The 16394-nt window shown below is 42.0% G+C and overlaps 1 protein-coding gene across 1 annotated transcript in view; it reads left to right on the top strand.

Moving 5' to 3' along the window:
- Positions 1 to 16394, top strand: part of syn3 (synapsin III) — a 118370-nt gene that overhangs the window by 25192 nt on the left and 76784 nt on the right. The window contains exon 3 of the mRNA XM_030719848.1: positions 7302 to 7359. Within this exon, the coding sequence (XP_030575708.1) occupies positions 7302 to 7359 (58 nt within the window). The remainder of the gene's footprint in view (positions 1 to 7301; positions 7360 to 16394) is intronic.

The raw sequence follows: 16394 nt of genomic DNA, 5'->3' as shown, positions 1-16394 counted from the left end.
ATTTCATTCCAAACCAGCCTGGACTGTGTGACCTCTTTCTGGAGCTGTAAGAGGTCATCCAGTTCAAGGTTTCAAGGTGGAAGCAAGGACATAAGATTTTTTTTTTTAGACTCACTGAATACACTTTTGACAACACTATCATTGTTGATATTCGTTGTTGGTTAAGCCTTGGATGGATGTCATGAAAGTCATGACATCCATCCAAGGCTACAGGTGCTTCAAACAGGTCATTCAGCATGCTACATATGATGCCATTTAGCCAGTGTGTAAACTTGTACTGATACCGTTGTTGAACTGGAAAAGGAGCAGCTATCTACATGTGCGAGTTATCATTGACCAGTGCCAGCTTTGAGGGTTTCAGTCATGCTGCCGTTGCTAATGACAAGACTGAAACAGCACAGAAATCTCGACACGTGGCTGTTAGCTCGAGTCTCAGGCCACTTCAACCAGCAGCTGAACAGTTAATGCTCAACTCACAGATGCAACTCATAAAAAAGGCAAATATTTGGCTGCTGCTTTTGCAACATGTCTTCAACTAAATCCTGTCACTGTATTTCATCTATATGTATTGGGAAATAGATGTATTGTATGCTGCTTTACTGTTGAAATCTCTAGGCTGCTCAAATAAAGTAAGGATAAGAGTTTCAGCTGTGCTGGCCAAATTTCTGATTTGCTTTATGACCCCTTAGTGACACCTGATGTAGTGTTGATTTCTGCTTTTTAAGCCTCAGGAGTCCAACGACCTTCCAGCAGTCACTTTCAAAATAGATGCAATGTGGTTTTCATGCATTTACATAGATAAACATTGAGCTTATCCTATCTGTGGTCATTTAGCTGGGGCTGCAGCAGCCAACATAACTGTTTTATCTGGAAGAAAATGTGATAGCCAAAGCTGCACAAACACAACTTTACTTTAGTTCTTTGGCAGATGTACAACAGATATGATGGATGGATGGGTGGATCCATCCATCCATCCATCTGATTTCTTTTGCTTATCCCATTTTCCAATTCCTGATGGAGGGATCCAAGATAACCCCAGCACAGATAAGATGTATAATCTCTCCAGGGATTACTGGGTCTACGTACTTCAGGGTCTCCCAGCTTTTCATGCCCCAAAGGAAGGCTTCCTAGAGGTATCTCAGTCAGATGTTCAAACCACCTTAATTGGCTCCTTTTGACATGAAGGAGCAGCAGCTCTACTCTAAGCTCTAATATTGCTAAAGTTCAGTCCAGTAGCCCTAGGAAAGAAAAGAAAAAGGCTTTGTGGGCTTTTGTATCTTCTTTCTCATTCTTTCTGTCATTACCCAAAGCCTGTCATAGCCATAGCTATACAATTCACCATTTTCAAAGAGAAAGCTGCAGCCTCATCATACAAGATTCTGACTTCCAGCCAGCTATTTTAAAATTGGTGGCATACTGCTTCATCAGCAGAACTGAACATCCACTTTAGTCTGGCAGCACCTTGAGATCTTACCCAGTAAATATTGCAAACGGGATCAGAAACGAGGGACAATCTTGACAGAGTCCAAAAAACTGTTTTTGAGCAAGTTTTGAAATGCTGATCAGTTATCAGCATCTCATTCAGTATTCATCTCCTCAGAACAAGTTAGTGAGCTTGAAACACGCTGAGCAAACTACCCAGCTGAACACAACCAGCATGGACTATCAGGCTGGATGAAGAGCGATGCGTTTACTTGCAGCTTTTCTTACTGAACTACTGCTGGACTGCGATGTGTTTATCTACAGTTGGAAAAAAGTGAATGAGCTGCACGTTCATTGACCATCAATCCTTGAACCGAAATAAGCAAAGTGACTGGTATAAGCAAAGTAATCTGTGATTTTCCCAACAGCTGCCTTACTCTGCTCCCTGAATCTGAGCCCCCACAGACTATGCCATCTCCAGCTTGGCCCATTTCAAAAGTGAAACTGATAAATCATTCATCCAGGCATCCATATGTTCCAAATATGCTTAATATGATGCCAGATTCCAGCATGACATAAATAAATGACTTTAAAACAAGTTTGTATAAAATCCTGTGGTCCACAAATGAAATGAAACTGTGGTTTTCATTCAGTTGTATAATGATATAGTAAAGCTCAAAAAGACTCGTTCAGATCTCTTTTCAGTTTAATAGGAACACCAGAACTTGTGCTGAGAGTCCAGACAGGTTGCTCAGTAGCTTGTCCAGTCTTTCTGAGCAGCCCTGACTCGAAAGCACTGTGAACATATCGGGTGTCCGTTGATCCAGCCTTTGCTCCCTGGGGCTGAATTTCCTCCTGGGCATTCCAGCAGAGAGGCTGGGGTCTCTGGGGAAACCCTGCTCTGTCCTGACAGACTTGGCCTCCAGCAATGACTGATGCACAATAGCAGTACACAGCACTGAGAGCATCATCGCAACCACCAACAATCCCTCCTTTTCTGTCTCTCTCTCCCTCTCTTTCAGGCTGACTTGTAAGACGACGTGCCAAATAGCTGTCAGTCTGTTTGCACTGTGTTCTGAATGATATGAGCATCTGATTGCTCAATTCAGCCCCGCGCTGGCAAAGTGTTTACTGCTTCACGAGTAGCTGAGTACTATGAGATCCCCTGGTTTTCCTGAGCCACATGAAGGGGATTTTAATTTCAAGTTTTGTCTGCAGAAGAAGCACGGAGGCCACACACTGGCACAAAAAAAAAAGCTAAAAAAAAATCCTCTTGTGGCCTTTGTTAATCTATGCTTTGTCTCACAAAGAGGGCGAAAGTTCATAAACTGCAAAATGAAAGCATAAGCATGCCACTTTTACAGCGTGCTGGTTCTGTTTTATGAAGGGCTTTAAAGGTAAAGAGAGTAGTTTACTTCAGGAGCCTTTGGTGAGCATCTAGAAGGTCCAGAAAAAAACATCTCAGACAGTTTGATAATTACATTTTAGCATTTTCAGATTTAGATTTTTGAAAAAAGCTGAATGAAAGCTGCAGCTCGTACTGTGCTCACCTCATGAAGCGGGCACAGTTATTTTGGAGAAGGCTCTAAACACGAGAAAAGAAACTTGCCGTCGGTGACGTGCTTTCAGTCTCTGCCTCTGATTCACTCTGTAAACTACTCTCAAAGTCGCTTCTTCATGAAAAAACTAATATGGCATTAAGTTTCTACTTATTCAGGCTGTCCATTTACTCTTTGATCTACATTCCAACCCTCAGTTATGGCCACCGCCTCTGGATAGTGCCTCTGGATGAGATTGCAGATACAAGCAGCAGAAATGAGTTTCCTCTGAAGGGTGTCTGGGCTCGGCCTTAGAGACTCAGCTAACTCCTAACTCCTTCACATTGAAAGTAGGCAGTTTAGATGGTGAGGTGAGGATCTGTGCTACTGTACATGCCCACATCATGTATTTTGGGCGTGTCCTTCGGGAAGAAGGCCCCGGGGTGGACCCACAACTCGCTGGAAGCAATTTGCTTGTCACGCATCACTTTGAAGCTGCCAGCTGGTTGCTTGCAGACATTCCTGGCTCCGGTTGCCTAGGTGACTCTAATGTATTTACTATCAGGTCATATGTCAATCAACAATATTCTTCACTCCCATTGGTAGCTTAGACTGCTGCCCTCACAACTTGGACTCAGATAAGTGACGGTGGATGGACCTTGATCTACAGTTACACTTCTGTTACAGAATGAAAAGTTATAAAATTTATTTGTCAAGTTGAGACAAAGCTCACCAGTAATTACCATAATCCAGCTTTTGATGACACATTAACAGGAGATTATGTGAGTTTTTTTTTTTTTGTGCATTTTTAGCCACAGCGGCTTTTATCAGCAGTGGAGGGAGACAGGAAATGGGGGAAATATACAGGGGAAGACACGCGCGCAAATTGGCAACAGGCCGGGACTCGAACCCACACTGCAACGCGGTATATGTATGTGGTCGCCAGCTTCACCACGAAGCCACCAGGGCGCCCGTGAGTTTTTGCTTGCAGCTGTTTCTAGACGTTTTTCTCCTGGGTTTATTACAAACCTGCATCGGACAAAAACAGGATCCATCAATAAGCTTCTCCAAAGCAAGAGAGCTGCATGTGCAGCTGTAACTTACAGAATTACTTAGAATCAATTTGAAACAGTTCTGAGGCGCTAACATGGAATGAAATAATGTACAGCACTGACACAGAGGCACAGTCCATCACCTGCAGTTTAACAATTGTGTAGTTCCTTGACTAAACTCCGTATGGTTGCATTTCCCGTAATGTGACCTTTCTAATTATCAAAGTAACTATCAAAAAATAGCCACCAAGAAAACTCTGACCTCATGGATTATATGTCACACATATTCCATGATTTCATGTGAGTACCGCACCTCATTCCCTCAATAAACTGTGAGGAACAGTAACATAAATGTTGTTATAAATGTTGAAGAAACCTGCAATCTTAATGTCTGAAAAGGTCAGTGCTAATGTAATTCATCCTGACAGTCTGCTCTTTACTTATTTATTTATTTAGATGCAACTGTTGCTCCTACTGTAGATTGTCATGGCTTCTAATGCAAGCATGGCTGATCATCTGTTCCCACTGAGATAGGTGCGACCTCTGCTCTCTGATCATTCACCTGCCTGTCATTTGATACCTTGTGCCCTTCTGCACACATAAAGCACTTCTGTTGTGATCAGCACTATCTGATCTTGGCTGGGTTTTAGGATCTTAGGACTCGTGGTATAAAACCGTGGATCCGGACCTTTACAATTCCCAGTTTGTTTGTTTTCCTCGGGCCTTTTATCGTGATCTCTCACTACACAGAGGACACAGAACGACGAGCCTTAACTCAGTGAAGTGTGTGTGTTTGTTTTGGAAGCAAATATAACCGCTGACATTAAAAAAAAAAAATCGAGTTGTTTATGGTTTCTTTTGTATTTTTACTTCTAAAAAAAAAGTTCATGTAACTTCCTGGAGTGAAGTGTTGCAGCAGATGTGATAACTACAAACGGTGTCCAGATTCTGCTGCCTCCAAGTGACCAAAGAAATCCGTTCTTGCTGGTTTAAGGATTAAGATATTGTGATGGTCTTACACCAGCCACAACACCCATTTAAATGTTGATGTAGCCGTGCTGTCATGTATCGCTGTTGCACAAACACAGTGCCTCAGTGGGAGTTCCTCCTGCGGTGGATGTCTCTGGCGGCCCATTTTGCCCTGGTCACACACATGCACACAATCAAAAAGTGAAAACAATAGCAGCTCTGCTTCTGAAGCGAGCTAAAGCAGCACATTTCAGATTTTATCTTAAAAATATGTTACCATAGTATAGAAAATCTCCTTTACAAACAGAGCGGTATTAGCACAACATCAGCTTCGGTGGGAGTTCACACTAATAAAAGCAGTGATAACACATGCGTGACTCATGCGCCTCCTATGAGTGGTACACAAAAGAAGTAACTTATTCTCATGGTTTAAAAAAAGAAGCTGTCCGTCCTCATGGTGTTTATATAGTGGGTGTATGCACGATTGAGAGATGGAAAGCAAAGACCTCTTTGCAGAGTTTAATGTTTACACGTGATCACATGTGAAACGCTCATTCAAACCAGAAGCCAGTAAATTAAATTGATCACTCAAAGTGACGACATGTTTTGCAATACCTTGAACACATAATGTGCTCTGAGGCAGCGGTGCTCCTGACTGACAGGGGGGGGCATTGCCTGTCTAGTATGTAGGTCAGTCATGTTGAAGAATCACAGCTTCCAAAAGTGACAGAAAATGAGACAGCTTGGGACCCAAAACTATCAAGCCCAACAGCTGGGAGATGTTAGGAAAAAAAGATCCTCCTCAGTGACTGTAATGAACATTAATGAATGGAGCTAAGAGGACAGATGTGGGCAGATGAAAAACAAAGAAGGCGGACAGGCAGAGGAGGAAAGAGGCTTTTTGTTTTGTGGAAAAAAAAAAAAATGTTGCAAACGGGAAATGTGTTTCAGTCTGAGGAGGCTGAAATCCCAAATAGCCTGTCCCAGTAACAGAAAGCCTCTAGCATGTAGCCCAGATCATCAGCTACTCAAGGGTCCAGCCTGGAGCCTTTGACAGATTGTTAACAGTCCCACGTCTGAGGGTTCAACAGCATCACCCGTGGCTATAAAACAAAAACAATAACCCAATCAAATATCTGCACTTGAGAAAGGAGAGCTTAAATACAGTGCCATGAAAAAGTATTTGCCCCTTCTTGATTTCTTTGCATATTTTTGCATGTTTGTCACACTTACATATTTCAGATCATCAAACAAATGCCAATATTAGTTCAAGATGACCCAGTTTTTAAATCCTGATTGTCCTTAATGTGTCCTTACGGTCCCCACATATGAGCTGGAGGAGGTGGCTGGGGAGAGGCTGGTCTGGGCTTCTCTGCTTAGGCTGCTGCCCCCACGACCCGGCCGCGAAAAAGAGGAAGAAAAAAAAAATGGATGGATGGTTTTGATTCAGCTCTGGTGTGATAGGATGTTTGCATAACTATCAGTTAAATGTGTTATTGTGCATAAAAATTAACCAAAGAGAAAAATGTAACAGTGTCAACTTTCCACGTTGGCTTTTCTGGATACAAACAGCTCACAGAATTCACGTGTCTTTAAAGTCTAAATACTGCAAGTCTGATGGGAATCAAGAGAACTCCAATAACTGGAACTTAATTGTGTCAGACCTCAAGTAAACGGATGCATCAGGGCAGGATGATTTCTCTGTTTTTTCCCACTTGATTGTCACGTGACTTCTAAACTTTAGAGCAGTGTGAGATCACTGATATGTTGAAGTAAAAGTAACAACCATGGTTCATTTTCACCTTTCTTTTTTTTTTCTTTACAAACTGCTGCCACAAACACATGAGAAAAAGAAACACAAGCCTACTCATTCATTGTGTTCTGTTTATTAAAAGCACTTTATTTCACCCTTAGCCGAGGGATTGGGTTTACTTAAAGCCCTGCAAGGTCAGATTCTGTAATCATGGAAAATGTGAGTCATTATTTTGCCTACTTGCAAGGTATTTTGGAAGGTCTGTTGAAATTTCAGCTCTCTTTCTATCAAATAAACAGAAAGATATTTTAAGGTTGTTTTGACTGTTAGGAGTGTTTAGAGCACGTACACTGTACCGCAGGAGAGGAATCCACATGTTGAACAGTGCATATGACCTATAGTTAAACAAATCATTTTGTGTTGAAGTTCAGTGATTTATACCCTGTATCTGTTGAAACCTGGTTTCCACGGTAGAAATACCAAATGTGTATTAATAAATCATCTGATATGTATCAAAGGCAATTCTTTTGTCATTTCTTTTACAAGTTTTCTCTTTTTTTCATGTAGGTCGAAGTATTTCCGAGGGAAAAAGCTGAACGGAGAATACGAGATCCGTGTGGAGCAGGTACAGTGTGTTTGATAATGATATTCTGCCTGTTGATTATTTTCAGTTAATCATTTAAAGTTTGTGTTTTATGCATTCATTCATCCTTTAAATATTAATATTTTGGATCTTCACAGTTTTGTAGTCATTGCACAGGCTACGTGCCACTAGCTGTGTTCTTCTATGTTTAAAGGACTGGAACCATGTGCCAGCGGTTAGCTAGCCAAACAAAAATCTATCTGCTGGCACCTCAAAACTCATTTGTATGTTCATACAGACCCTGAGGTTTACAAAAACCTCAGGGTCTGTATGAAAAATCTTGTAGTTGCAAGATGTTATGTAGTGCATAGATTTAATGGTGCATATCTCATCCTGCACTGTTAAGCAGCTTTGGTATTAGATATATAAAGTTTGTTGTTAATACAGTCATGTGAAAAAGAACATTTTCACAGGTCTGTATGGAACCCTGTGAAAAACTAAGTGCATGCCACTTCTTCTGTAGGAATTAAGAGGGTAAATAGCAGCTGGGTGCTGCTAATGAAATCAAATTAACTGAACATTAATGAATGTGACCAACTCTATAAAATGGAGACGTTTTGTCAGTTTGCTGGTGTGTGTGTGTTAACACAAAAGCACAAGGTCGCCAGGAGTGGACGTCCCAGCAAATTCATCCCAAGGTCAGACTGCGCTGACTGCAAAAAACCCAAGAGCCACAACTCAGACTCTACAGGCCTCAGTCAGCAGGTTAAATGTTAAAGCTCATGACAGTACAATTAGAAACAGACAAGTATGACTTGTTTGGAAGGGTTGCTAGGAGAAAGCGTCTTCTCTCTAAAGAACATGGCAGCACAGGTTAGGTTTGTAAAGTTGCATCTGAACTTCGCAACATATCAGCACAAATACCTCAAACCAACTGTCAAGCACGGTGGTGGAAGGGTGATGATTTGGGCTTGTTTTGTGGACACAGGACCAGGACATCCTGCAGTCACTGAGTCAACCGTGAACTCCTCTGTATACCAAAGTATTCTAGAGTCAAATATGAGGCCATCTCTCCGACAAATAAAGCTTGGTTTAAATTGGGTCGTGCAACAGGACAATGATCCCAAGCACCACCAGCAAGTCAGGATAGCTGAGAAAGAAAATAATCAAGGTGCTGCAATGGCCCAAAGTCCAGACTTAACCCAGCTAAACCTTAAGATTGCTGTGCATAAATGAGAGTGGGCCAAAATTCTTCATAGCAATGTGAGGGACTGATAAAGTCATACAGAAAATGATTACTTCAAGCTATTGCTGCTAAAGGGGGTTCTACAAGCTATTGAATCATAGGGTGTATTTAGTTTTTCACAGGACTGCACTGCACAGGGTCCTGGGAAAACTTTCTTTTCACATGACTGTATATCTCCACCCAGAATATTTTGGCAATGCATCAGTTGTTGTCCATCATCCTAGCCTTGAATGCTAGTACATTTGTCTTACTATGTGGCCAGATTCTGTGATTCTGCTCACGCTGTAAGGGTCAATCGATGGCCACCATGTGGAGCCCACGCTGAGTGTAAATGCAGAGCAGCATTTATACTCCTCTTATGGCCAGATGAGGCTGGCTCTAAAAGTGAGTCAGTAATTGTAGGCTTTCATATTAAATGCCTAGCGAAACAGCATTGAAAAACATGTTTCAAACAACTGCTTTGGCCTGTATGGCTAATTTACTGCTTCATAATAACAGTTGTCTTCTAGCCACTGGATCTCTTGACTGTATTTTTGATGATTTTGCCTTTTGTAGCAATTTTAATTGAATTATCTGGCTTGCTGTGTGGTTGACTGAGACCATCCAGGAAATTCAGAACTGTATTGAAACAATGGTGAAACAGTCATGTATGTTTCACCATACTGAAGTATCCCTTTAAGGAAGAAATCTTATTTTAATTCACTGCAATTGTGAAATTTTTCCATGCAGTATATGTAGATATAGGCTTGTGTGTCTAGACATACAGTATTTACATGTGTAATCCATTGTTGAGACTGTAGCTGTTTTTGAAATGGAGTGGTGGGTTTTTATGGGAGAAGGAAAAGAAAGCATGAAAAGCTGGAGTAGTGACTTTATAGCCTGTTTGCTTTACTCTCAGCTGTTGTGGTCACATCCTTTTTCTCAGACTGGGGTTGGAGCTCGAGTCAATCAACACTTTTCTGCGATATGTGATTTAATAAGACCCCTCAAGACAACAGTGAGGGGTGAAGGGGCATATGAGCACCCCCAAAGCTCAGCTATAGCGTCAGCTGACCTACTTGGATCTGGTTGGACCCTCTTTCCCAGAAGCCCTCTGCACTGACAAACACAAGTCAGTTGCTAATTGCCTTCAGCAGCCAGATTCTTCATCGGCTGTTTGAAGCCTAAGAATGATGGAAACACGAGCTCTGTGTGAAAAGTTAGCAGCATGCTGTGATGAACAGTTTTAGGGTATAACAATAAAAGCAGAGTCCCACTGCACTTTATGCTCTTTTCTTGAATCCCATGCTTGTTGGCTTTTTACATCGCTGCCCAGCAAGCATACAGTACAATACAAAAGTCATTTCTTTTATATTTTGCTAGGAAAATGGGAAATGGCAGCAGCAATTGATTGAAACATGTGCTAAAAGGCAAAAACAGAGCTGGTACAATTCTAATGAACTTGAAAGTTAATATTTTATATAACCACCTTTATTCTTCAACACAGCTTAAACTCTCTTAGGCAAGCCTGCTTGTCATTTCTTTAAGTAGTCGTCAGGAATAGATGCTTTTGGTATTGCGTGGTGGGTCACAATCTGGTGGTACTTTTCTGCATTCATACTTCCATCAATCCTGACAAGATCCCAACACCAGTGGGTGAAATGCAGCCCCAAACCATGACAGATGACCATTTCTGATGAGGCTACAGTGAACAGTAGATGGATCAAGTGAAGGGCCAGATGCATCTCTCAGGTCTTTGCTGGACACCCCCCCCCCCCCCCCCCCCCCCTCCATTTCTTAAGGACATGACTTTCAGATACAGTTCGTCTGATGTAGATAGTTTTTTAAGCATGCCACTTCTTTTTTGGTCGAGTACAAGGACTGGACTGAAAATGAGTGAAAAAGCAGCCAATGTCCAAAGAAAAACAGGAGAGCTACTGCTCAAGACCACAAGTCTGGCTCCTTGGAGGCAAAGCATAAAGCCATGAGAAGTAGCTCAAGACTTTTCACAGTATTGAAAATAGCCTTTGTTTTTTAAAGCAGTGTTAAAAATAGCTCAACATTAAGGTCATTAAGGTGCTCGCCAAGCTGTTTTTCTCATATTTTCATCTCTTTTATAATTACACACTGTCCATCTTACATGGACGGACATTTGATTTGCTAGCTGTCATGCATCACATTCATGCTGTTTAAGCTTTCAAAAGCAGTGCCAGACCTTCATAACTCTTCTCTGCCTAGCTTGCTGCCATATAAGGTACCATCTTTAGACTCACAGAGCACAGACTCACCACAGCATGTGATGGTGCAGTGAGGGAGGCCCAATGCCAGCCGGTATGAAAGACGGAACAAGAAGGAGAGAGTGGCTTTGATTCTGAGATGTGACCTCTCATTAAAGTGCACTACCTCCATATGATACTTGTGTGCCCATTATTGTGGATTATTCCCTATTATTTATATGACTCACTTCGAAGTTAGATTTAGTAGCTGCTTGGAACTGTGTGTACGCTGGGTAATCTTTTCTTCTTTTTTTTTAAACCACTAAACAGATGCTTGTGGGAGTGCTGGTGGTGACTTCTTTGTGCTCCTAAGTGACTCATAAAACAAGCTTGAACCCATTGCTTTTTCACAAAATCATTACATACAGCATGTTCACTGGTGTTTCTCGATTCTCTGGGGGGCTCAAAACATGCCAAATGTGATCTGTACGACAGCATACCTTCTGCATTACAAGTACAAAACAGTCATAAATGCAGATAGAGCTGTCGCCCTTTCTGTGTAACTTCTTCACTACAGTTAACACTTACAGAGCTGGGAGTTGTAGATTGATTGCTCTCACTGGTGGGCTGAAATTAGAATTAATGCGCTGCTACATCAAGTCAGTGATCATTCATCACAAGCCTCTGACTCATTTAATCATGAGACCCAGAAAAAATGCCACAAAGGAAAAAAAAAATCTACTCTAGTATCTGCCTCTGCTTTCTGTACAGTACTATCATAATCCTAAAAACATTCTTGATTATATTCAGTCATGCTGGCTGCTGTGTGAGCTTCTACTTAGGCAAGGCAGTGCTTAGAGCTAACTGTTGCTGGTGCTAAGATGTGGCTGTTTAGCACAATGCTCATGTTCACCATCCTATGGCTCAGTCACACCAGAGTAAAAATAGGATGGCAACCTCCTTGTGACTAGTTTTCCCAGTGACTGCACTGTTTCATTTTGTTTTTTGCTGTTGGAGATTGATTGTAAGTAGCTGTGGTCACCTAGAGGATGAACATATAACATCCTCAACCTCTGGGTGACCACTTTAAATCACAAGGTGATTGCACAGGTCACCTGGTGGGAGGAAACCTATCTTCAAAAAATCACGGTCCAGTTCGGACCAACTGCAGTCACTCTCAGACAGACTGGTCATTTGCCTTGAGCTCACCCTATCCCCAGCATCCTCTTCTGTCACACCAACTGTCTGCATGTCCTCCTTCTCTATACCCATTAATCTTCTCTGTGGTCTTCTTCTTTTCCTCCCGCTGGGCAGGTCTATATTAAACATACTTATGTCCACTATCCCTCTCTGTCCAAACCATCTCAACGTTGCCTCTCTATCTTTGTCTCAAAACTGCTCAACCTCACACTCATTTCTAATCCTATCCATTCTGGTTGCTTCCAATGAAAATCGTAACATCTTCAACTCTGTTATCTCCAGCTCTGCTTCCTGTCTTTTTGTTAGTGCCTCTGTCCTACACTGCATTCTCCTTTTCACCTCTCTGTCAGTTGCTTTGGATGATTAACTCCTCTACCTTCACTGCCTTTGCTCCTTGCAGCTTCACTGTCACACCTGTCTCTCTCTCATTCACACACACACGTATTCTGTCTTGCTGTCTTTCATTTATCTTCTCTCCAGAGCATAACTCCACCTCTCCAGGCTTCTACCTGCTTCCTACTCTCGCTACAGATCACAGTGTCATCTACAAACATCATAGTTCATGAGATTTGCTAAATACCAAAAGCTACTATGGAGACCAGTTATGACAAAGGCTCCATAATAGCTGTAAATTGTACAGATATTTTTACCCCAGTGTTACTAGAGACCACCACCATGGGCTAGTGGTCATATCTGACTAAGACCAAAACAGAGAAATGACAGAGCTCAGTTATGTCCCAAAGATGACCCCATCTTCTGACCTACTTGTGGATTATCTTCTTCATAAACATTTCTGCGAGTTGTTTTATCTCACAGTAGGTGGCTGTAGATAATTCGACCCACTGACTCAGCCAATTTGTTATTTGAACACAGGCCTGCTGTTTTACATTTAGACTCAGACTTGTGTTCATTCAGAGAGAGTGGTACATTCCACAGATCTTTGGAGCTTGTGGGATATCCATGTCCTACAATGGCTTTTGTATGTCTTTGAACGGTCTTGGATGTGTGCAGCCTTGTGGGGGTGCCAAGCTCAAGGCCTTCTCATTTGGCATCTTGTGCACCGACAGTTTTACCATGTCTGCTTTACTTATTGACATTTTGAAAATTCTGACAGTTTGCTGCAAGATTTTATTTTATTTTTTTAAAAGTTCAGCAGCTACAATCAATGCTGATCACAGACATAATGACACCCAACAAAAGGCTGCCAGACAAACTGCCTGTTTACTACCCACGAGTCATAAACACTGCAATTTACACAATTGGACAGATTAAACAGAACTGAAGAGGTCTGTTGTTTGTAAAAGAACAAGAGGCACTTCTGTAGGGTTGCCGGCTCATGTGTGGTTTGGGTCGTGCGGGGCAACATCTGCTGAGCAGGCGTATGACCTCAGCACTGTCCACGCTCCTTTCTGCTGCAGTCATGGCAGCTCACAGGCAGTTGGCTGTATGTTATCCGTACCCTTTTTTGGCTTGTATTTGCCCATGACATAGGGCATGTGGGGAGAGCTTTCAGAAGACGGATGATTTGGTGTGCAACTTACTGCCTTCTGTTGCTCTGTTGCAGTTAGCATCTGTCAAATTTCAGCCTTTAGTGCCTCAATGGATTATTTCACTGTTGCACAAGGTGGTAGTGATTAGCAACAAATACCTCTCTGTGGCGCATATGAATAGTCCACTGTACTTCAGACTTCTCAATTGCATCAGTATGCGATTCAACCAAGCTTATCGAGAATGATGAAAATATTTGCCCTGAAACTACTGTATGCTCCCCATGTGCTGAATCAAATCACAGCAGTTCTGACTGTACTACAAAACTGAATAGCTCTGCCTCGAATAACCAAAACAGTTCCCCACATGCCAGACTGTGTGGGCCTCATGAAACTGCTGTATTTATGTAACATTTTCTGTTCAGAGTTGCATTTCATCCGGGCTTTGGTTTGTCAAGGTTTTTCCTCATCGAAAGCAGAGATGTAAAGCAATAAAAGAAACACTTTGGACCAGAAAAATAGCTATTCTCAGGTGAAAAGAAACCACACAATTGGGGCATGGGGTAGAATGATTTTTATCAACAGGGGAAGTGGCTGGACAGCCACAACTGATTTCATCTTTTGTACTTCAAATAAAGATTTTTCTCCTATGAGTGAAATAACGCTTTTGCTGTTTTCATCTCTTTTCAAGTGTTTCAGCTTCTTCGTGTCTAATGACACTCCCACTGCAGTCCTTCATTTTAGCTGAAACGCTCCAACTAACATTTCACGTTACGGCTCAACAACAGTTTCATTCTCATTTAACCCTTCAAGTTACTGTTGAAGTGTTACACATTTAAGCTGTTTTCATTACCCTAGACCTGCTGACACTTACTGCTTACACTTAAGGTGCCAATTCAGCTCCTTTCAGTTTGCCTTATGAAATTCACTCTGGGGTTTACATTTGAAATCCAAATTTTATATAATATTTCAGCTAATCTTCACTTGGCTCCTTCAACCAAAACTGGAAATCATGTAATATTTTAAGATATTTTATGTAAAGTTTTCAAATGTACCAAAAAACAAAAAACCCTTTTCGAGTTGTCCTGGATTTTGCTGCCAAGAAAAAGTAGCAGATCATAGTTTAGGTGTAGCATGGCTGGTCCTTTCAGGTTGTTTTTGCCAAAGGACAGAGGATTCTGTTTCCAGTTTGAGTTGTGATTAAACAGAGGACATCTTAACCACCTGAACCTCAGTGACCTTCCTCGGTCCAAATCTATAAAAAAACAACAAAGATTCCAGGTGAGCTGCTGTCAGGTGGTCTTTACTGCACTGTCCACAGGTTCATGTGACTTGGCAACGATGACAGAGGGCACACATCACTGAAGTAATGATACTTGAATACCTCTTGTTGCTTTTCACCTCATTTGCCTGGTATGAGACTTTGTCAGTTAGGAAGAAGCTACAGCTGATTCAAAGGCCAGTTAGCCATTAGCTTTGTGCTAGAAAGAAAGAAATGCATTTTAGATAGCTAGTTTGTTTGGATTACTGTGACAAAGTAGCACAAAGTAGCAGTTAGCAGTGGGAGTGGCACTGAAATGGCAGCTGCAGAAATTCAAACAAGCTTAAATAAGCAAGATTTGTTGAGCTCAGCTTGAGCCACAGTTAAACTCAATTTTAAGTCAAGTTTCTCCCAAAGCAGTGTCCCGACTAGCGGTTTGGCTGCAAACCATTCTTAATTCAGCCTGAATGCAGGTCAACAGATGAGAAGAATCAGCTCTGGAGGCAGTTGTTCTGTGTATCACTTCCTGTTTTCCTTTCCCAGGGCAAGAGCTGTTCCAAGACAAGTGTCTGAATGTGTAACCATGGCACTGTGAAAAGCCTCCTGCCCTGGCTTCTGGGCCTGTGGCCTGTACCAGCTTCTTCATCCATTACTGCCCAGTGACACTGGCTGTTAGCACTCCTCTTAAATGTAACCAGCCAATCAGAGACGGTGTGGAATTCTTGGCTTTTGCCAAAGTGTTGCCCACTCTGTGGTTTCATCAGGTCGCAGCACAAACCACTGTAGACCCCGGTGTTTGGGACGGGATTTGTTTAGGAGGAGCACGGGTGCACTGGTGCGTGCATGAGCATGGGAGTGTCATGCAGTCACTGTGCATTTGGGTGTGTTGTGCATTTAGGAGCCTTTCTTGGCACAGCATGTGCTGCAAAGCGCACAGATGTTTCTTTTAGGAATGGGTATCAGTAAGAGAACCAGAGCCAAGCACATGTCCTTGAGGCACACTGAGCATGAGTGGCGCCTCGTTGTCCCTGAAATAAGATTATGGCATTTACTCGCCCCCTGCTCTTCCTCTGATAGTGCAAAACAATAAATAAAAAGAGGTGGGTGTTTTTTTTTTTCTCCTCTCTCTCTCTTGTCAAAAAACAACAACAACAAAAAAAACTGTTTTGTTACTTGGCACATTCTTTTCAAAGGCAGCTCACTCCCCCATACAAAAGTTCACATGGGTCACAGCGCTAGATGAAAGGGAAATTAATCTTAGAGAGAATATTGCTGATAATATCCCTTTTTATGTAGATGAAAGCCCATGTGAATCGCAGCAAAGCTTGGTGCTGTCTCAGATGACAGACACAGCCTGAGGATGTGCAGATAGCAAATTATTTAACTAGCAATGCAAATTAGCTGGAGCTCGTTTGAGGAGAGGGTCGGCTGGAGGAGCTGTCCATAGTGGCGTTTGTGATGGCTGATCTGTATGAGATGTGTTGCACTGCTTGTCTGAAGTGTGCAAAGCTCTCTTCATGTTGGTGCTTTTGTGAGGCTATAGCAGTATTAGATATGCTCTTTGATTAACTGGATATAAAGGTTTGGTGCAAGTGTTTAAAAATAAGAATAATCACTAATCAACAAAAACTCTTGATAGTTTCTTGAAGCTTCTACTGTAGGCATGGATGATGTCCACTTCCTCTTTC

Source organism: Archocentrus centrarchus, chromosome 23 (genome assembly GCF_007364275.1).
Source record: "Archocentrus centrarchus isolate MPI-CPG fArcCen1 chromosome 23, fArcCen1, whole genome shotgun sequence".
NCBI classification, from domain to species: domain Eukaryota; kingdom Metazoa; phylum Chordata; class Actinopteri; order Cichliformes; family Cichlidae; genus Archocentrus; species Archocentrus centrarchus.
This window is presented reverse-complemented; position numbering and strand designations above follow the sequence as displayed.